The sequence below is a fragment of the Pseudorca crassidens genome, chromosome X (assembly GCF_039906515.1).
Source record: "Pseudorca crassidens isolate mPseCra1 chromosome X, mPseCra1.hap1, whole genome shotgun sequence".
In the NCBI taxonomy this organism is placed as follows: Eukaryota; Metazoa; Chordata; class Mammalia; order Artiodactyla; family Delphinidae; genus Pseudorca; species Pseudorca crassidens.
The window spans coordinates 119,913,249-119,935,313 of NC_090317.1; the positions used below are offsets into that span (position 1 = coordinate 119,913,249).

General features: G+C 43.6%; 1 protein-coding gene across 5 annotated transcripts in view; it reads right to left on the reverse strand.

The window, feature by feature from the left end:
* REPS2 (RALBP1 associated Eps domain containing 2) overlaps positions 1 to 22,065 on the reverse strand; it is a 232,759-nt gene that overhangs the window by 111,948 nt on the left and 98,746 nt on the right. For all 5 annotated transcript variants that reach the window (XM_067722169.1, XM_067722166.1, XM_067722167.1 and 2 more), the window contains 4 exons: positions 11,627 to 11,765; positions 6,267 to 6,330; positions 4,122 to 4,264; positions 682 to 776 (listed from right to left, as the gene is read on the reverse strand). In XM_067722169.1, coding sequence (XP_067578270.1) covers positions 682 to 776; positions 4,122 to 4,264; positions 6,267 to 6,330; positions 11,627 to 11,765 — 441 coding nt within the window. The remainder of the gene's footprint in view (positions 1 to 681; positions 777 to 4,121; positions 4,265 to 6,266; positions 6,331 to 11,626; positions 11,766 to 22,065) is intronic.

The following is a 22,065-nucleotide window of genomic DNA, read 5'->3' on the forward strand; positions in this document are numbered from 1 at the left end:
CACTGTAATAGGAGCCTATGAACAAACCTCCATTTATGAAACATTTCCAGACTTTTTTCAGGTTGGGAACAGCAGATATCATAAGTTGTCATCACAGCAATCATAATGGTGGTGACGGTGACGAAAGTGCTGATATTAACAATAACCATAAGGACCCCTAAAGCACACAGTTAAGCCCCTGCATCAGTGGCCCAACATTATAGGAATTCTTCGGGTTTCTCTTGAGGACCATCCAAATCAGGCAGCTTTCAATGTGATCTGGGGCCCTCATATACAGTTCTCAAACCTCCTCTCAAAACTGTTCTGATTCATTACACCTTGTTAATAATCAGCTGCTAAAAATACAACTTTACAATGTTTACTTCAAAATTAAAGCTCGGTTGAAGCAAATAACCTGGCTTACGTTTTCCTGGCTTAGTTTGGCTATACCTAAATTTCACCTCTAAAAGGTCAAGAGGCTACTTTGCTTTTTTCACCAAATCTAGTTTTAGGGAGAAGAGAAAAAAAGATAATTATAGATATATCTGGTGTCTAGATTTGAAATGCTGAGCTCCAAGGTAAGTACTAAGTATTAAGAGAAATCGTTACGAAAGCAAATTTTCCAGAGTTTGTAAAGAACAATCAGCTAATGGATTTAATAGTACACACATCCTTACTTATTAACATATGAAGATCTTTTACCTCCATCCGATTCAAGTCACGGGGTTGTTGGTTTGCTGGCACCGACTCAGAATAAGAATCAAATAACGCACACTCCCACTTGGGCTTAGGAAAGGCTAAGAAGAAACAAAAAGAATGCATAAGAATATATACTATAGTCATGGTGGTCGTCGTTTCCTAGCAGCTTTTCTGTGCTTGGTAAATAGAGCAACAAAATCAGCCAGTTCCTATATGCGAGAGATGGCACTAATCACGGTGAGGTAGTATTTCAAGTTCTTTACGTGTACAAGCTAGTACTTCTGCCATGCCCACTTTACACGCAATAAAACTAAGGAGCAGCGAAGGTAAGCACCTTAGTCAAGGTCAGAGAGCCAGTAAATGAAGAGCAGGGGCTTGAACTGCCAGCACTCCTGCTGGAAGGTCCATGCTGTCAGCATTTCATGTTGTAACACAGAAGTCATTTTCCACCTTAACCATCACTATCACAATACTTCAGTTTCAACTAAGCTACTAGCAGCATTTTAAAATGGCAGTAACTATGGTGATAGTTTGAATACCATAAACATTAACTGAGGAAATACTTCATTTTAGCTATTACTACTGGAAGTAAATAGACAAGATCTTACAATGATATGTGCCGAAGAAAGCTTTATGAAGTACTCATTTCTTTTGGTTAGCAGGAATAACAAAAATAAGAACACAAGTTCTTCCTGATTTATAACAATGAGATAATCACATTATGGGTTTCTTCCAACATAGTATAGTGACAGCAGCTGTTAGCTGGGTAGCTGAGTGGATCAGCATAAGAAAAACCATCCTACCTGGTAAGCTAACACTGAACACTCACACTATTTCTTAGAAACAGATTCTGTTTCACCACTTTTGTCACAAAGTAAGTAAAAAAAAAATGTCTCAACAACTAGGAAAATTGTCATTATTCCAAAGAGGAAAAGCAGACTGGGGTAGACAGTAAACAGAAGCTACAAATCAAATTTGTCAAGACCAGCTATTAAGAAATCAAAATTTTAGTGCCATGTTTAAGAACATTTTTTTGAATCAAATGTTAAAAATAGATTGGCAGGGACTTCCCTGGTGGCACAGTGGTTAAGAATCACCTGCCAACACAGGGGACGTGGGTTCGAGCCCTGGTCCAGGAAGATCCCACATGCCGCAGAGCAACTAAGCCCTTGCGCCACAACTACTGAGCCTTGCGCTAGAGCCCGCGAGCCACAACTACTGAGCCCGCATGCCACAACTACTGAAGCCCGCGTGCCTAGAGCCCGTGCTCCGCAACAAGAGAAGTCACCGCAATGAGAAGCCTGTTCGCCGCAACCAGAGAAAGCCCGCTCGCAGCAACAAAGACCCAACACAGCCAAAAATAAAATAAATAAATGTATTTATAACAATTAAAAAGCACAGAGAAGACCCAAAGAGTTCTGGCCATTTTCTTGAACCAAATACAAAAATAAACAAGGTTAATAAACCATTTAAAAGTCAACTACTAAACCCTTAGGGTTTGCCATACTATCACTAAGTTTAATGGGGTTTTATGAGGTCTCTCATGGTTTTTGTTAGAACTATTTAATTATTATTTAAGATTAATCCCACAAACTCTGGAAATGATGTGCAATTTTTGTTTAATTGAAGGGTATATGATGGATTCTTCTTCAGTTGTCTCTATATAAATGCATGCTCCATAAAAGGCCATTAAGAAATGGGGGGTGGACTTCATTCAAAATAAAGGGAGATGCTCTTGACTGAGGCTCTATTTTTTAGACTCCCCTGTACTGCGTAAGCAAGGTAAAAGCAGCCATTTGCAGCAGTAAAGGAATCAAGAGGCTATTTCTCTTTTGTTAATACACTTTTTGCTCAGGGCTTTCAGACCTTTAAAAATTTCATCAGTGACTTTTGAAACACTCCGTGAAACACCTGAACACCTACAAAGTGACTCCTCAAATAAGAAGTCATGACACCCAGCCTAGGTTCCATAGCCACACCACATAAGAACAAGGAAACAGCATTCCTCAAGACCCCAAACAGGAAAGAGAGGGAGGAGAGACAGCGAGACAGAGACAGGGACACAGAGAGAGACACTAAAGAGGAAACAGAGCAGTGCGTCATGCTGCCCAACTGCAAACTAGTTCCTGGGGACCCCTGAGGGTCTCCCCCAGACTGTAAGGAAGGGGAACACGCTGGAGTTACGGCCCGCTGGAGTCAGAAAGCAGCTGCTATTAGCAAAGTCCAAGCTCTGAAACAAGTAATAGCTTTTGCTCTCTGAACCCTCCCCTTTGTACATTATCTGAGGGCCTCTGGGCAAGATTCCAGAATGGGTCATGCTTCCCCCAACATGTTCACCGGTCCCTGGCACCAGCCACATACTTAGTCTCTTCCTTTTGGTTGAGCCTCCACCCCGTCACTACCTAACACAGAATGACAGACTTTTTATTTAAGAGTCAGAGACCCGAAGACTGACTTAGATAAGTCACTGGGTACTTTGAATCTAGTGTCGTTATGAGGAGGAGACAAGACAAGATAACCTAAGGCCTTTCCAGATCTAACCAGGAAATTTATGATCTGTTCATGACTAATCACATTTTCTTTAGACACTGGTTCCCTCCTGCCAATAATCATCAATGACTAAGCTCTCATGTTTTAGAGGCCCTCTCTAAAAAGTGAGAAAGTCTGTTGAAAGCACCAGCTATTTCTGGACCCTTTCGATGAAGGCTATACTTCTGTGAATAATAAAATTCACATCAGAAATCAGCCCACTGCCTTTGAAAGGGCAAGAGACACTATTAATTTTTTCAATCTTCCAAAGAAGTTAATACAAAGGTTGGACTCACCATGACTCTTTCCTATCCAAAGGATTTGGGGGTAACTGTTTTATTAATGAGAAAGACAAAGAGAGCTCTATTCTAACTTTCTGGCGTGCTAGAATGTTCTATATCTGATTGCAGTTACATGGGTGGATACATATTTTAAAAATCGAGTGTACATTTAAGATCGGAGCCTTTCATACATTTCACTGCATGTAATTTTTAAACTTTTTCATTAGGTACAGGACTCCTAGTCCATTCCGTTGCCCAAGGCCACTCGGGGACATCGGGCTGGGCCTAAAGATGCTAAGTCAGCATTGGCTCTACAGGAAGATCTTCCTCCTAATTTTTTATCAGCTGGGGATTCAGTAGTTGCCTGGTCCACAATTTTCATGAAAGGGTTACGTGGCTTTGGTTCAAATCCATCCAGACAGTACTAGAATGGAGATAAGAGATGACTCACATTTGCTAGATCATCCCTATGCCTCACATTATAAGTTGTGAGAGTCTAATATCAGTTAATGAACAGTAACTGTGTATACAAAGGACTCCACAAAGTGTCTGGACAACATCTTAAGGAACAAAACTCTCTTCCAAGGTCTGGAAGGAAACGCCTAAGGTTTAGGATTTATGATGAGGCATTACCTGCTTGCAGGTACTCTGGCTGCAGAGTTGGAGGCAGGCCCTCAGGCAGTGGGTAGCCGTTCTTCCGGGCCACAATGAGATGAAACGCAGCACAGAACTCCGGCAGGCTCAGGGCTCCATCACAGTCAGCATCGCTCAATTCCCTAAGGAAAGCAGATGTTATGAGCGCCTAACACGGGGCTCAGAAGGAAAGTTACTCAGCCTCAAACATGCAAACATGACTCCCAGGCTCTCTGGTGGAGGCCCGGCAGGGTCCCCAAACCCATATAAAATCTCAGGGGGCCACACGGAGGAAGAAAAATCGACGCCACTAGCATGAGTGGCACTTCATAAACAAAAATTGAAATTCTTCAGATTCTCCAATAGATCTGTTTTACAACAGACTACACAAGTAAAACACACTATGGGACAAAAAGGAAAACGATGCCCACAATTCACACTTAGTTGACAGTCATTCAGTAAATGAGTTGTGTGAACAGCCCCGGACCTGGTGCTCAAAACAGTCAGAGGAAGGGCTGGCCCTGCCCTTTCACCGGTGTCCTGGCCATTATTCAGTTACCCAAGCTCAGATACAAGCACTTCATTTCTCAGCTTTAAGGAAAAACCTTGAACTTTTCAAGTTGCAAATGTTGTATCAAAACTTTGCTTGAGAATTCCCTCCTGGGAAAACACAAGTAAGCTCAGTAAATACTCGCTGAATGATGTTTTCAGATAAAACTAGCAACTAGGGAAGGCTGGAACCAGATGAGATAGAAAGGAAGAAAGGGAGAGGTTTGAAAAGGCTTATCTTTGCTTCAGCCGTTGTTTCCCACTGAAAAGCAGGGGCCTATCTGCCAAAGTAACTAAGACCCCATAAGCTCAACCAGTCTCCTAGGTGTACAGAGATGAGTACGCTTGTGTTAGGACAAGCAGAGCGAGAAGGCATATACAATCATAGTAGAAAGGGGGTTACTATTTGAAAGAAAAACCACGGAAGGTAAGCTCCGGAACTTTCCTTTGGACCCTTCACATCCTTGTCCCCCTTGAATATTCAGAAAGCACCAGCTCCCCAAGGTGAGGAGCCAGGGAACTGTTTCAAACACTGGGTGGAGAGAATCCCACAAAGCTTACATGGATATGTCTCAACAAAAAGAGAGAAATCCTCATGCCAATAATGTTAAGACTGGGAATTCTGCCAAAACAGACTGTATTCTTTACAAAATGATAGTTCCTCTTTTTTCCTAGCTTTAAAGCCTAATAAGGCTTGCCACTTTTTTTTTGAATGCTATAATATATTGCCGAAAAACCGAAATTCAGCTCAGGATCCCAGATACGGTGGCATTCACAAGTGTCAGTGGAATAGTTTTCCAATATGATGCACAAAACATGACAAGCAATTTTAAACTCTAATTTTTTTGTAAATCCTCATGATAAAAAGTTTTACATAAATATTCCAATATTTTAATTATATATTTATCACAGTGTGGTCTCCCGCCCAGTCTTGAGGAAGAAGAGCCCACACGCAGCCGGGAGTTTACAGAGGTATGGAGCGTTTCCATAAACGCAAACAGAGCCATCTGGACCAACCAGCACAGCCCTTCTGGAGCCGGTGATGGAGCCGGCACTGCAGCAAAGCACCGGGCACGCCACATGTGCAAGTCTGAACCGGGGCCCAGCTGATAAACACCAGCCAAATTTACGAAGCTCAGAGGCAGCGAGAAGAGTCAAATTTAACTTATTTCCAAAATATTTGTGGAACTTCTGTTCACCTGGCCTCATAAAATATTATAAAGAATAGCTTTTCAAGGTTCTCTGGTCACTTACACCACATCAAGTAGAAAAATCTGAAAATAAAACACACAAGATGGAAATTCTCATATGCTCACACAACTGCTTAGACTGAAAAGGCATCTACGTGAGGATAATAATTAGGAAATTGCTTTTTAAGTAAGAGCCAAAACAGTGCGTAGTATGTGCCAGACGCTATTCATTGTGCCTTTCATATAACTTACTTAATCTTCAAAGCAACAATAATCTAAGTTCTTTTCATTCTCTTAGTCTGATTTTTAAAAAATTCAAAAGATTAGATTTTTAAAATGCAAAAGTAGGAGCAAAGGGATGGCTATGGATAACAGTATGATACTATGAGGCATTAACTGTACTTACCATATATAGGAGAGTTCTGGAATGGAAAGCTTTGATTTGGTGAAGAAGTTCTTGGCCACAGAACCTGTCAAGAGTCATTGTTTAAATAAATCATGAATTACTTATCTAGAGCAGCTTTTATATTTATATGTAAATGAATCACCATTTTTTTCACTCAGCAACTCCTACCATATAACCACAAATATAATTATTCATCAAAGCAACTACGAATTGTGTGGCTAAAAGCAACATACAAACAGCTTTTAAAAGAGTATGTAAATTACAATAGGGCAAAAGAACTAACGGCATAATACTTAATTATGACATGAAAATTATATGAATTCCTTCTATTTCCAAAAATATGCAAAATTTACTAAAAATTCAAAAGATAACTATCAAAATTATCAAAGTAAAAATCTGTCGAGCACTTTTAATGAACGGATGCAAAAGTAATACACGATCATGGTAGGAAACAGCAAAAAAGAAAAACTAACACCATTAATCTCATCATACTAGAGATAAGAAGACAGACATCTTGAGAAAGCGTTTCAGTGAGATTTAAGATCTCTTGGTGGCTCTTCAAGAATCGTATCCAGGAACCTCTTGCTACTTTCTTTATTCATTGCAAATTTACCAATATCAATGGAAATCAGGTAATCATTTCATTTTACATGTAACGTAGCTTCAAGTCCCAATTGCACTTAAAATGTTTACACCCAATCCTTACTGAGATTGAAATTTTTATGCTTTCTGCTCTCAAAACAGTTTCACAATTCAAAAGCCTCAAGTCTAACACAAAGAACACTCAAATCAAAGCCCTAAACTCTATTCTAAACTGATAAAGTCAAAAATCTTTCCTTAGCCAGCACGAGACTTCTAACTGGCCTTGAAACAAAGGATTATAGTGGACCCTAAGGCAGACTTATTTTCCTTTGATAGATGAAGGATCAAAGACAAAGTACCCTATAAATGAATGAGCCTTCTCCCCAAGAGCATCCTGGAAATAATGCTGACCCAGGACTGTTGGCCATCCATGCAGCCTCCTTGCCTTGTCAAACATTTGTCAGAAATGTCTTGAAAGCCCATTTGCCAGCTATTTTATACATAGAAAGGCATTCTCCCCTAATTTCATTCTTCTTTTTCCCTCCTGATCTCCTTTCTTCAAAGTATAATAGGCTCAAACCCACAGCTAGAGACCTGGCCTGGACTTCACACAGTAGAGAGAGACTGTCGGCCCACAGTGTCCCAGAGTGGTTGGGTGGCGCCCACAGGGAAGATGATGGCTAACGAGGGCAGAGAAGGAGCACTTGAGCAAGCCAGGTGCTCCCTCCTTCGGTGCTGACAGAAGTTCAAACGGGGAGCTGGAACCCTCGCCCCAGCCCCACCCCCAAGCAACAGAGAAACCCCAAACAAGTCTCCTTTCCTTGCTCTCTCCAGCCATTTTCGGATCCACCCGAGAGCCACATGTGGGGCAGAAGAGGTAGAAGGGAGGCTTAAAAGCTGTCAGCAGTCAAAGATCAAAACCATGAATCCAGACTTTTTCTTACAAGGGGTCTCTCAGCCCAGTAAACTACAGCTACCCACAGCATTGATCCATCAGTGACTGAATGTTAATACATCCAATATATACAGATTTTTAAAAAATAATAAAGACCAGTAAACCACTGTAAAAATGGATTGAGCTATGAGAGTTCAAAGAAATAGATGCAACTGACTCTTAATCATATTGAAAAAAAATGTTCAACCTTGTTCGTGAGACATCTGTAAGTTAAAGCCACACAAAGACATGATTTCTTGCCTATCAGATGGGAAAAATACAAAAGTTCAATAACGTGTTTTGATAACAAGACTATGGGAAAACAGGCACCTCATACAATGCTGGTGGGGTGACAAAATGGCACAACCCCAAAGAAGGGGTGTTTTGCAAAATCACATTTGACCCGGTAATCCCACTTCCAAATTATCCAAGGATACACTAACAAAAATATAAAAAGACATATGCAGAAGGCTATTTACAAGAGAAATATATGTAATAGCAAAGGACTAGAAGTAATCCCAATAAAGAATTGGCTGAATAAATGACTGCACATTCACACAATCTGTAAGAAGAAACAAGAAATAATATCTCTACATACGACTACAGAGTAATCACCAGAATATATTAAGTGAAAAAAGCAAGGTGGAGGAAAGAGTAAGTAGTATGCTACCACTTATCTAAGAAAATACGGAGATAAGAACACACACACACATAGAGAGAGAGATATGTGCATACACGTATTTGCTTCTATTTTTAAAAACAGACAAATAAGCCATTAAACAAGATGTTTACCTATAGGAACAAGGTAGAGGAGATAGGGACAGGAACTAGACTTCTTTGAATGTAGCTTGTTTTGTAGACTCAACTTTAGGACTGTGTTAATATTTTATATAAGTAAAAAATTAAATTTTAAGAACACAATCCTTAAAACTTGAAATCAAAACAAATAAAACTGAAAAGCACAAAGTTGGAGAACTCTCACTATCCAATTTCAAATACTTACTATAATAATCAAGACAGTGTGGTATTGGCATTAGGCTAGACATACAAATCAGTGAAACAGAACTGGTAAAGAAATAAACCCTCACACTTACAGTCAGTTGAATTTTGACAGGGAACCTAAAACAATTAAATGGGGGAAAGAATAGTTTTTTCAACAAATGGTGCTGGGACAACTAGATATTCACATGCAAAAGAATGAATTTGAACCCCTACCCCATATCATATGCAAAACTTAGCTCAAATTGGACGAAAGAACTAAATATAAGAAATAAAACTGTAATATAGGGAATTCCCTGGCAGTCCACTGGTTAGGACTCTGCGCTTTCACTGCCAGGGCCCAGGTTCAATCCCTGATCTGAGAACTAAGATCCCACAAGCCACACGGCGTGGCCAATAATAATAATAATAATAATAAAAAAATTAATATGACCTTGGATTAAGCAATGGTTTCTTAGATATGACACCAAAAGCACATGCAACAAAAGAAAAAATAAACGGAACAGCAAAATTAAACTTTTTTGCTTCGCAAGATACCATTAGGAAAATAAAAGGACAAGCCACAGATTGGGAAAAGAATATTTACAAATCATATGTCTGATAAGGAACCTGTGTCTAGAATACACAGAGAGCTCTTTCCACTCAACGATTTTTTTTTAAAAATGGCAAAGTATCTGAATAGGCATTTCTCCAAAGAAGATATACAACTGGACAGTAAGAGCATGAAAAGATGCTCAATGTCATTCTTCATCCAGAGAGAGATATCACTTCACATCCACTAGAACGGCTACAATCAAGAGATAAAAACAAGTGTTGGCAAGGATGTGGAGTAAGACACTACTGGTGGCAATGTAAAATGGTGCAGCCACTTTGGAAAACAGTCTGACTAGTCCTCAAATGGTTAAATACAGAGTTATCCTATGATCCAGCAATTCCACTCCCAGGTATATATCCAAGAGAAATAAAAACATACATCTACACAAAAACTTGTACACAAACGTTCACAGCAGCATTGTTCTTAACAGCCAAAACAACCCAAAAGTCAATCAACTGATGAACAGATAAATAAAATGGGGTCTATCCATACAATGGAATGATATTCGTCCATAAAAAGGAACGAAGCTCTGGTACATACCGCAACATGGATGAACCTTAAAAACATTATGCTAAGTGAAAGAGGTCAGACACCAAAAAACACTTATTATGCAATTTCATTTATATGAACAGCCCAGAACAGGCAACTCTATATAGAGAGAAAGTAGTTTAACGGTAACCTAGGGCTTGGGGGTGGGGAGAGCAGGAATGGGGAATAAATGCTAATAAGTTGGTAGTTTATTGGGGGGAGGTGCTCTAAATCTAGATTGTGACTATACTACACTAAAATCATTGAATTGTATACTTTAAATGGGTGAATTTAGAGTATGTAAATTACATCTAAATAAAGATGCTTTCTAAAAAGGGACATCAACTAATTGCAATGTATGAACCTCTCCTGACCTTGATCAAACTAAACTTTTTTAAAAGGCATTTGTGAGACAATTGGGGAAGTCTGAACAAGACTTGATATTAAGTAATTTGTGGGGTTTTTTTTAATGTGCTAATGAGTTGTGGTTATGTTTTTAAAAGAGGCCTTATCTTTACAGATACATCCTGAAATATTTTCAAATGAAATAGTCTGGTAATTGCTTCAAAACCGTCTAGGCTGAGAGAGGGTATAAATAAAACCAAATTGTGAGAGCTGACTGATAGGTACATAGGAGTTTGTTATACTAGCCACTTCAGTTGTGTCTGTATTTGAAATTCTGCAAAATGAAAAGGTTAAAAGAAAATAAAAACATTCCTAACAGCTACCTATTTGTATTTGGTTAAATATCTGCATACATTGTGAAAAAACTCACTTAAGCAGTGGGTAAAGTTAGCAAGTGGTCAATAAATGCAATCTGGGTTTCTGCTGTTTTTTAAAATCACGTTGTCAACGTTAATTTTTTGTATCTACAATATTCTGCCTTCAAATAAAGCCATTACCACCAACCAGAAAATGATATCTGCGTTTATACAGGTACATTTCAACTACGCACCTTATTTCACGAGAGAAAATCAATCTTAGTCCACACTGCGATATGTCAGGTTACAATTATCAAGCACATATTGTTATTCTTCACAATTGAAGTATAAAAAGGAAGTTTTATGAATTTGTCTTCCAGACTCTACTATTTCACTGTTTGTTTAGTCTTCAGCCGGGTGAAATGTAGGCACGTGGGAATTAAATCAGTTCCTCTCAGCTTGAATTTTGCATGAGAATTCAATAGGAATATGTATTTCTGAAGATAACCCAGAAGAACTAACATGTGGACATAAAAAAGCTGGCCAATTTTCCTCCCATATTTTCTCTCAGAAAAACCAGAGGAGAAAGACTGCAGCCAAAGAAAACGAACATGAACTTGAACTCTAAGGTGTATATAACATAAGGAGACCTGTGACAGCAACTCTTTGGGAGGCTACACTATGTCCTTGCTGTAACACCAACATAGTGAGTATGCAATTAAAGGTGCGGCACTAATTTCAGGAACTGCTCCAGCTAATAAGGCACAGGATCTGAACCAGGATGCTCCAAATTCCCATTTAACCCCCCTTTGAAACGGAAACATAACTTTCCCAATATCACTGCCAAGTGTTTTTCTGCATGGTTTATAATTGATGAGACATTCAACCTCAGAGAAAAACAAACTAAAATCATAGAAGGTTGTTGTACTCATTTTGTGTGGACTATTTCTCAAGATGGGCGCTGTTATTTATGTGAGACAGTGAGCTGGGACCCGTGTCCTCACCCACCAGACTTTGTTACCTGAAATGAAGGAACTCGGATCAGGCTGAAGGGACCGGAACTGGTTGACATAATACTCTCGCTGCTCTTCCGTTATCCTCCACGGTTCATCTGGGTAACTACTGTTGTTATCCTGCAGTTCTCTCTCCACTGAAAAGGACTTTAAAAAGAAATCAATAAGCAGATGCTCACAGAATCTGTCTTTTGTGAAACGAAGTAGAAATATTAAACCCAAGCATTATAATTTTTTTTTCCTCAAGGGAATGAATTTAAACACCTTGTGAGTAGAATTTAATGGGAATGTAAACTTCTGAAGGTCAGACATCATGCTTTATACCTTTCTTTTGTATTTCCCAAAGTTGTTAACAGGTCTGAGCATGAAATATTGAACACTTGGGTGAGTGACAAAAGATTTTCCAATGTGATGAAGGGGAAAAAAATACAATCGTTCTTTTCTTCAAATATTCACCACATTTTGATCCGTTCAAATTAGTTGAGTAGATAGTAAGATAATCTAGATTCTTTTTAAACCATTTTTTTAAAATCTAGAACAGCTATAACCACACCATCTTTCTTTCTGAGGCATTCCCGTTGTATAAATCTGGGAATCAAAAGCTCCGAATCAAGTCCCACGTCCCCAGGTCCCACCTGAGTGGCAAGTCAGGATCACCAAACCTCTCCTTCCACATTTGTGAACTGGGGGTTCTACTTAGTAATAGAGCTGAGTGCAAAGATGGGCTGTCATGGTACCACAACAAACAGGGTAACAAGGGGTGCATCCGACCTGCCACTAGGGGGCATGCAAGCCAAATTTGAGATTTTAAGGATACAGAGAACCAAAGTAGTAGTGCAGGAGAAAAGAGCTCTGCTAAGCAATGGGGAAAGAAGCAAAAATGGTGATTCTGGAAGGAGCAGCACAGGGCTTTGTTGCATCCCTCCCATCTACCCTAAGGCTAAGGTGCTACTTGCCAAGGGCCACCTTCATGGAACTAAAAGGTAAACACAAGGAGGGTGAGCCTTTAAGACAAAAGGAGACTAGGAAAGAAGGAGAGAGGTATTACTACTAATACCCATCAAGGTGCCTGCTTCTGAATGAACACACTACCAAGGAATTAATCATTAGGAGGGTATTCTACTCACTATCCCCAGAAAAGACAGCAGACCATCTCTGCTCCCTGCCTCAACCTCCACAACAAACACACACCACATTCTGGAAGTAACTCTTCCCTGGAACACTTGGCTCTCCTCTGATGCCATTCAGAGAAGAAACAACTCTGTAAAAAGTTTGAGCTGTGATATGACCTTGAGATGCCATCTTTGAAGTTTGCATACTAGATGAGTTTCCACTAAATCTAAATCAAACCGTTTTTAAATGCCCTGAAAGTCACTATCCAGTAGTTAATGCCTTAAATTCATAGAGTGTTTTGAAATTTACAAAGCATTTCATACACCCCTATCTCACCTGACCACCTCAAACATTCGAGAGGTAGACACAGCAGGTATTAGTATCCTTTTCCCAGATGAGGAAATCAAGGCTCAGAGAGCTTAAGGGACATGCCCATATCCTTCACTGAACCCCTGCAGTCAGCAAATACGTGTCCACTTTTTTTTAATCTGTTGCCAAAATCTCCATGCTAGGTATTGGCTGCTGCATTCCCTGGCGCTGACATGGAAGCTTCTACTCCCCTAAAATGCACTCTCCTTCCCACCTGGAACCAAAGCTGCCATACCCAGTCGTTGCTGGTAGTGTCATCCCATAACCATCTGCTCACCCTATTTCCTCTCCCATATTATTTGACCCCTGAGTGGCATCAGTGGTCTCTTAGCAGGTCTCAAGTCTAATCTGACAGCAGGAATCGGAAATGGACAGGAGAAAGTGACCGATTCCTCTGCTTAAAAGCTTTCAGGATGACCTATTGCCCAATAAAACAAATCCCCCTCCTCCACCTGGCTTTTAGGGCCCTTATAATCCAGCCTCCTCCTTGGTCACTCATATCAGGCTTCTGATAGCCCACATGCTCTCTCCTCATGGGTCAGGTTTGCATATTCTCCCCAGACCACCCTTCCTCTGATCCCAGCCCCCCCAAATCCTACCCAACTGGGCTTCCCTGGTAGTGCAGTGGTTGAGAATCTGCCTGCTAACGCAGGGGACACGGGTTCGAGCCCTGGTCTGGGAGGATCCCACATGCCGCGGAGCAACTAGGCCCATAAGCCACAACTACTGAGCCTGAGCGTCTGGAGCCTGTGCTCCACAACAAGAGAGGCCGCGATAGTGAGAGGCCCGCGCACAGCAATGAAGAGTGGCCCCCGCTTGCCACAACTAGAGAAAGCCCTCGCACAGAAACGAAGACCCAACACAGCCAAAAATAAAATTAATTAATTAAAAAAAAAATCCTACCCATCCTCAAGTCCCATGGCCCCAAAGGACTCTCTGACGTACCTGCCAGGCCCACAGCCACTGCAGAGGCGCTACCTGCCCCCAACCCCCAGCTCAGCTTGGCTACGAAGATGGGTCTGGAACCACATGTGCACAGCATGGCCCACCTCATGCCCGGTCTCCCCCAGCTGAGTCCAAGTAAGTGTGGGTGGGCTCACAGTTGCTGGCCTCTGGGATGCTCTGGCACAGAAAGCTTTTCTCTAGCGAGGACAAGCTGTGCCAGATGCTCATTCTTGTGGATGTGGATAAAAAGTAGAAAGATCAACAAGCAGAGAAAGCAGACCCTGAGCAGATGCACAGCAGGGCGGGGGTGCCAAGCAAAGGCCAACTGGGACTTAAAGTCACAAGGGAGCAAGAAGTGAGCACAAGCAGAATCTGTGAGGAGTGCAAGTACTAGAAAGAGTCCGGGGTGAGGGTGGCTGCTGGCAGCCAAAAGGCAAATGGACAGTGAAGCAAACTCAACTAGTCTGTTCATGGCGGAACAAACATGAATAACCAAGAACTCCCATTCCTAGGGACCACTGGGCCAATCCTCGTCTCTCATTTCTTGGATTCCCATGAGAACCCCAACCCCTTCCTCCTTCTCAAGAAAACTTAAGAGCTGACAAGGAGAATTCCTGCTCCTTAAAACCAAAAGTGCCAGGGCTTCCCTGGTAGCGCAGTAGTTAAGAATCTGCCTGCCAACGCAGGGGACGCGGGTTTGAGCCCTGGTCCGGGAAGATCCCATATGCCACGGAGCAACTAAGCCCGTATGCCACAACTACTGAGCCTGCGAGCCACAACTACTGAGCCCACGTGCCACAACTACTGAAGCCCGCACACCTAGAGTCCGTGCTCCGCAACACGAGAAGCCACTGCAGTGAGAAGCCTGCACACCACAACAAAGACTAGCCTCCACTCGCCGCAACTAGAGAAAGCCCGCGCGCAACGACAAAGACCCAACGCAGTCAAAAAAAAAAAAAAAAAAAAGTGCCTTCCAACAATGAGAGAGGGCATGTGAACACCAGGCAACCCGTACCTGGTGTGGCCCTTCTACCAGCCTGCCCGAAACATCTTAACCTACCCCCATCTCTTTCCCCTTGCTTCTCACTGCATGTTTTGAATTGATTTGATAAATCAAGTGATTTGAGCATCTTAGAAAATATGAATCCTTATTATAAGTATGCTAAGTATCACACAGTTTGAACATTTAAAGTGCTGTTTGTTAAATATCTTCATTCAGGTTTCGATCTGGAGGGCGAGAACCATATCATCTTAGCCTTCATTCTGCACATAGCCCCTAGCAGGCTCAGCACAGACACTACAGAAGTCGGGTGGGGGCCACTTACTGACGGGCTCTAACAACTTCAGGGGTATGTCTTATGTTGAAAGAGATGCAAAAACACTACTCTATGCTGCGTGTAATGAAAGAAAGCCCATGAGTCCATTTCATATTTTATTTTATTTTTTTAAAGAATAACTTGATTTTTTTAAATATTTATTTATTTGGTTGCACCAGGTCTTAGTTGCGGCAGCAGGCTCCTTAGTTGCGGCATGCATGTGGGATCCAGTGGGATGGAACCCAGGCCCCCTGCACTGGGAGCGCAGAGTCTTATCGACTGCACCACCAGGGAAGTCCCCATTTCATATTTTAAAGTTTGAGATCTATCAACAGACGTCCCTGTCGGTCCCATGGTCTGATCTCTATGGAGAGGTTTCAAGTTCCTTATTCATTAAGTGAGTGATTTCAGAGACAGGTAGAAGGGGCGGATCACATTCCACGTTCCCTGAAGCCGAAATATTCCAAAAGAAAGCTAATCTATACTACAAGAAGCCAAATGATGTGAACTTTGCTGCAGAAACACTGACCTGCTCATTCATTCATTCACAGACACTTATTCAACATCACCAACATCCCAGACACTAGTCACTAGGGATACTCTCTGATGGTCAAACACATTCTTTTTCCCAGGAAGCCTAGAGTCCAGTGAGGGAGAAAGACGGGCAGTCGCAAAACGGTGAGGTGTGAGCTGTGGTGAGACAGGGAACTCTGGAGCTCCGCGGCTGGGAGTCGTTCCACCGACCGCCCGCATCCGTATCACCTGGGGACTCGTCAGAAATACAGAAGCCCAGGCCCTACGCCACACCTAGTGAATCATCAATTCTGGGAGTGAGGCTCAGGCATCTGCGATTTAACAGGCACTCGAGATGATACAAAGCACACTCAAGTCTGAGAAGCAGTGCTACAAAACATGCAGGGCAAGGCAAGGAAACGGAACAGCATTTGCAAAGACACCTTAAAATGCCAGAAAATAGCCATCTCCTGAAAGTAGCTTGGTTGAGCTACATACAGATAGAATGGGCTGACAGTGCAGAGGAGATGCGAGTGGAGTTGCCTCAAGACGGTCCAGACCAGCGGTCCTCAACCTTTTTGGCACAGGGACCAGTTTCGTGGAAGACAATTTTTCCACGGACCAGGGGCGTGGGGCGGGGAGAGGATGGTTCAGGCGGTAATGCGAGCGATGGGGCGCGGTGGGGAGCGGCAGATGAAGCTTTGCTCCCTCGCCCGCCACTTACCTCCTGCTGTGCGGCCCGGTTCCTAACAGGCCTCGGACCACTACCGGTCCACAGCTCAAGGGTTGGGGACCCCTGGTCCAGACCATGAAGGTTCAGGTGCACCAGTTTAAGGGCTTTAAAGTGTATCTAGAACACAATCGGGAGCCACAGATAAGTATGACACAGGCCAATGAAATAACCAGATTTGAGCTGCAGAAAGATCACTTCAGTGAGGAGAATGGAAGGGAAGACTAAAGGTCGGAAGACCAATTAAGGCCATATCGGCAACCCCGGCCAGAGGTCAAGGTGGCCCAGAGGTAGGGAGGGCTATGAGGGGAGTAAGAGAAAAAAGCCATAGGGCCCCCACCAGATGAAGGCCCATTCCAGCAGCGGGATGGCGGCTTGAGACCTCTCTGGCAGCAGCTAGGGGGCCATCTCCTCCAAATGAACCCATAAGGCAACCGTAACAAAGACCTGAAATCAGTCACCTAAGAGAGAATGTCTAATTGCAAAGACTGGAGGCGCTGAGCAATGGGGGCGGGGGAACGATGGAGCCTTGGACTTCCGAGGAGAAGCTGGAACCAGGAAGAGACCCACCTCCGTGTGCACCCAACAGGAGCCCCAGTTCCACTCCAGCTGTAGTGATTTGCTTGGCTGGGTGGAGATTTTTGCTACTTGGTGCCAATTTTGAGCTCTACCAACGTTTTTAAGAAAATATAAAAGGAGGGAGAGAGAGAGAGAACAAGAGAGACAGAGAATCTTCCGCATCTGTGTGCTTAAGCCTCATACATATGGTTCATTATACAGTTTCTCTAGACACAGGAGAATTAGATTTGCTTATATTTAAAACATTCAAACCCTTGGTTTTGTTTCAAGTGAAATGCAAATATCTGGCACTGCAACTTGTTATCTCTGGGGAATACAGGCTGTTTATAATGAAAGAGACTTCAAAAGACTCATTAAAAAGTAATACTATTGGGCTTCCCTGGTGGCGCAGTGGTTGAGAGTCCACCTGCTGATGCATGGGACACGGGTTCGTGCCCCGGTCTGGGAAGATCCCACATGCCGCGGAGCGGCTGGGCCCGTGAGCCACAGCCGCTGGGCCTGCGCGTCCGGAGCCTGTGCTCCACAGCGGGAGAGGCCACAACAGTGAGAGGCCCACGTACCGCAAAAAAAAAAAAAAAAAAAAGTAATACTATTAATAAAATCCCAAAAGGTGACATTTACCCCTGAAGTATCTTAAAATCAAACATAGATGAAAAGTATGAATTGCAAGGAAGCACTACTGTCAGGGAGAACTTAAGAGGGGGGTGTGTATTGTTTCAACCACAGAACATTTCTGTTTAGAATATAACCCCACCCTGGAGGCCTCCTGTCAATGCTGCCTTAGAGTCCAGCCACTTCACCTGAGGGTGCGATGATCTTTGTTAGAACAACATCCTTTTGGTGCCTTAGCAAATAAACTGTCTGGGGGAGGAAAACCTCCTAGCAAGCCCACAGTGACTCTGTGAGGACACCTCCCCTGCCAACGACCTTTTGGAAATAAGAACACCATACTGCGACCACTGATCAGAGCATGATCTCATGAGCAAAGATGTGAGAAGACTCAACCACCCTAAAGGGGAAGACTGGCTCACAGGCTGGTAAGACTAGACCACAGCCCACGTGACAATTAAGCTGCCTACAGAAAGATCCGGGGATTGATCCGTCATGGGGCAGAGAAAAAAGAAGAGTCAGGGAAGCAAACGACAGCCGTGCTTCTATGTGCAGTTATGGTGGCTGTCCTCTGACCACTCACGCCCTACATGCCTGGTGTACGGGTGTCACCGAGTGGCTGCCCAGCCAGTAATGACATTTTCCAGCCCTTCCTGCAATTAGCCACAGCCATGCAACTGAGTTTTAGCCAATGCAGTGGGAGCGCAAGTGACCTGCACCACTGCCAGGCAGGCCTAGCACGCCGTGGTCCTCCTCTACGCTTGTCCCCATGAGCCCACTGAGAAGGGGCGGCACAGCCACAGGACAGAAGCAGCCTGTCAGCTGAATCACCACGTGGGGGAAAGCTGCCTGCCAATCTGTGAGATGAGTGAGAAGCAGACCTGCTGTGGGAAGTCATTAAAATGCGGGGCGTATTTGTTAGAGTGGCTGTTACTCCAACCAACCTACCCTTCAAGCGAGGCCCAAAGGAAAGGCACACCTGCCTAGCGCCAACAGCACAGCCACTCCTGCATTGAAGACGAAGCATGAAGCCATCTTCCTTTTGTAATCTGACCACCTAATGACCTGAGACCGCTCTGAGCCCAAAAAGCTTTCTAATTTGATTGTTCACGAAGACTGTCTTCAGGGACAGCATGTGGATGCATCTTTACAGCCGTCTTTCTATGCTTGGTTAATATGAGTTTGATAGGAGATTATCAGGGAGGAAGTACAGAGTAAAGAGAAAAGACGGTTGTGGTAAAACTGGGAAAAACTGGGAAATGGGGAATGAAGAAAGGAGCTAAAGAAGGAGGTGGAGCTCTGCGATTTTGTTTTTCACATTCGACTGTTCCGTATCATACTCTATAGCCTCATTTATACTGTTTCCCACCTCACTCTCATTCTAATGTTAAGGCCCATGAGGACAGGAAATTTTGTCTATTCTGGCAACAGCTACACCTCAGAGCCTAGAAAAGTGCCTATCACATGGGAAACACTCAAAAGACGTTCGGCGAATAAGTGAACAAATAAAATAAACAAATGATGGGACAAGCTGTCAATTCTGACTCATAGACAGAATGGTTAACCTGAGCCCTCCTATAATGACTGGAGCTGAAGTTTAGATGCACTTACCAAACAACTGTCACCCAAGAGTGTAAAGGCTGGGCCCTCTCCCTTACCTATGAAATCAGAGGGGGAAGAAAACTTTTTTTTTCTTTTTATTTTAAAATACTATAGGTTCGCTGGAAGTTGCAATAAATAACTTCTGTTTTTACCTGTAGCAAAGTTAGTTACAATTAAATCCTAACAACTAAAACTTTATCAGTTTCTTCGTGGAAATAAATTCACAAAGATGCCTTTAATCACATACTGCCAAACTTACTTAGGGATCTAATCTCAACAGCTTAGAAGGCTGAAGCCCAGACTATAGGAATCTCTGAGTCTAATGAGCAACGCACAGTTGCTGCTTATTATGATAAACTAAATTTTTTAGATGATCACCACAGACATCAGAGAATGTCAGATAACATGTATTCATTACGTGCCAGACACTGTAAGCACCTAATACACAGGATCTACTTTCATCTTCACAACAACCCTGCAAAGTAGGTCCCATTAGTCCCATTTTGCAGAACAGGAAACTGAGGATTAGGAAAGGGAAGTGACTTACCAAGACCACACACCTAGTAAATGGTAGAGTCAGAACATGAACGGAGTCCAGAGTGTATACTCACTCAGCGAGCTCTGTGGTTCCCCGCTCTTAACCATCCATCCATCCTTTAGCCATGCACCATTTCCTTTTAAGAACTAACCTCACTGTAATGCCTAAAATACTGCCGCAATTCTGCAGATTGAGGATCTGAGTTGAGGATACAAATATCCTATACTTCCACTTCCCCCTCCATTACCTAGTTTAGTTGTAGATTTGGGCCAGAGAACTATTAAATCATACAGACAGAGCACCATCTTATTTCTCACATAACTTTTGCTTATAAGCATCTGGCGTGTTTTCGCATCAGGAAAGAACCCTGTAGAGAGCCATACAATACAGATATTAAATCACTGCGCTGTTATTTTAGTATGTGGCACTAACACTATTTTGATTAACAAAAGAAATGCTTATGAGTAATCACTGTCTCCAATTCTTCCACCGGGAGCCAAGATCTCCTGCTCAGAAGGGCATTTTTCCTTTACGATTGTCAGGATTTTGCTCTCCGCTTAGAGGGGAAGAGCAGGAGAAAGCAAGAAATCAGCAGTAAGAAGAGCCTTGGATGAGGCTGAGGGCTTCCGGTGCTATTACACTAACGTGCCAGCCCCATCCTTGCTGATGAGGTCAAGGCTGCCTGTCTCTTCCCCACTGTCGTCCCCTTAACACTCAAGACAGCCTGAGGTCAGATGGGAAACAGATGCACCAAGAACTCAGGCTGAATCCACGGAATGCTTTAGAGAGTGAGGCTACAGACTGGAGGTGCAACAAGAGTGCAGGTTCTGGGGCTTCCCTGGTGGCGCAGTGGTTGAGAGTCCGCCTGCCGACGCAGGGGACACGGGTTCGTGCCCCAGTCCGGGAGGATCCCACATGCCGCAGAGCGGCTGGGCCCGTGAGCCGTGACCGCTGAGCCTGTGCGTCCAGAGCCTGTGCTCCGCGACGGGAGAGGCCACAACAGTGAGAGGTCCATGTACCGCAAAAAAAAAAAAAGTGCAGGTTCTGGAGGCAGACAGGTTTGGGTTCAAATCTGGGATGGTCACTTACTCACCATGAGACCTGGGTCACTTACTTCACTTCTGAGCCAACAGTTCCCCACCTACCTCTCCAGCCTCACCTCCCCACGACTCCAGGCTCCAGCCACGCCAGCCCTCTTCCAGTACTCCATGCTACACGGGGCACAAGGGCTCACTAGACACGGGCTCCACCCCCTCTTAGCATAACGCCCTGCACTGCAGACAACGGCTACATAAAAACTACACCTTCTGAACACCTCTGCTGTTAGAATGCCACATTGGAGTCAGGTTCCACTAAACACGCCCACGGAAGACAGATGAAGAACCGAGTCGCACGGTGAAAGAGGCAGGGAACACAGCGTTCACTCTGCCAGCCTTGGTCATGCAGGTGGGGCACCGGGGTGAAAGCTAGGGCAGCAGTTGCCCCATTCCACAGCTCTGCTCGCAGCAGAGGCGAGGCTTCCTTAGCTACCAGTTCTGCTGTGGGGTTTAGGAATTGTTCCTGCAATCTCAGAACACAGTCTGAATTTTCAGTCCTTCCAAAGAGTCGGCAGGCTCTCCACACCCCTTATTATAAATCCCTATTTGCTTCAGCTAGTCAGAGTAGATTCTGGTGTCAACAGTGAAGCATGCCCTTTGTCCAGACTTTTCCTGGGGTGTGAGACACCCCTCTCCTCACCTCCCAGCACCATCCCTCCAAGTCCTCCTTCACAGCTTAGCCCAGCATCACTTCTTCAGGGAAGCCTCCCTTCACTTTCCAGCCCCAGGGCCGATTTCTCTGTTATATGCTATCCAACTGCTCTCTTGCCTTCAGGGCAATTGTCAGTTTTCCATTATACATGCAGAGGCAGGATCAGGCGATTCCCATCCATCTCCCCCGCGCAACTGCTCCTCGACAGCAGGGACCATGTTTGTCATCCTCAGGGCATGCTGGCATGGCTGCTGACCCACAGAGACCGCTTAGTAAGTACTTCCCAGTGGATGAGTCGAGGACACAATCTGGCAGGCAGTCCACCCTGCAATCAAGACTGCTGGGAGGACGAAAGGGCACAGACTAGTGAAGAGGCCGGCACAG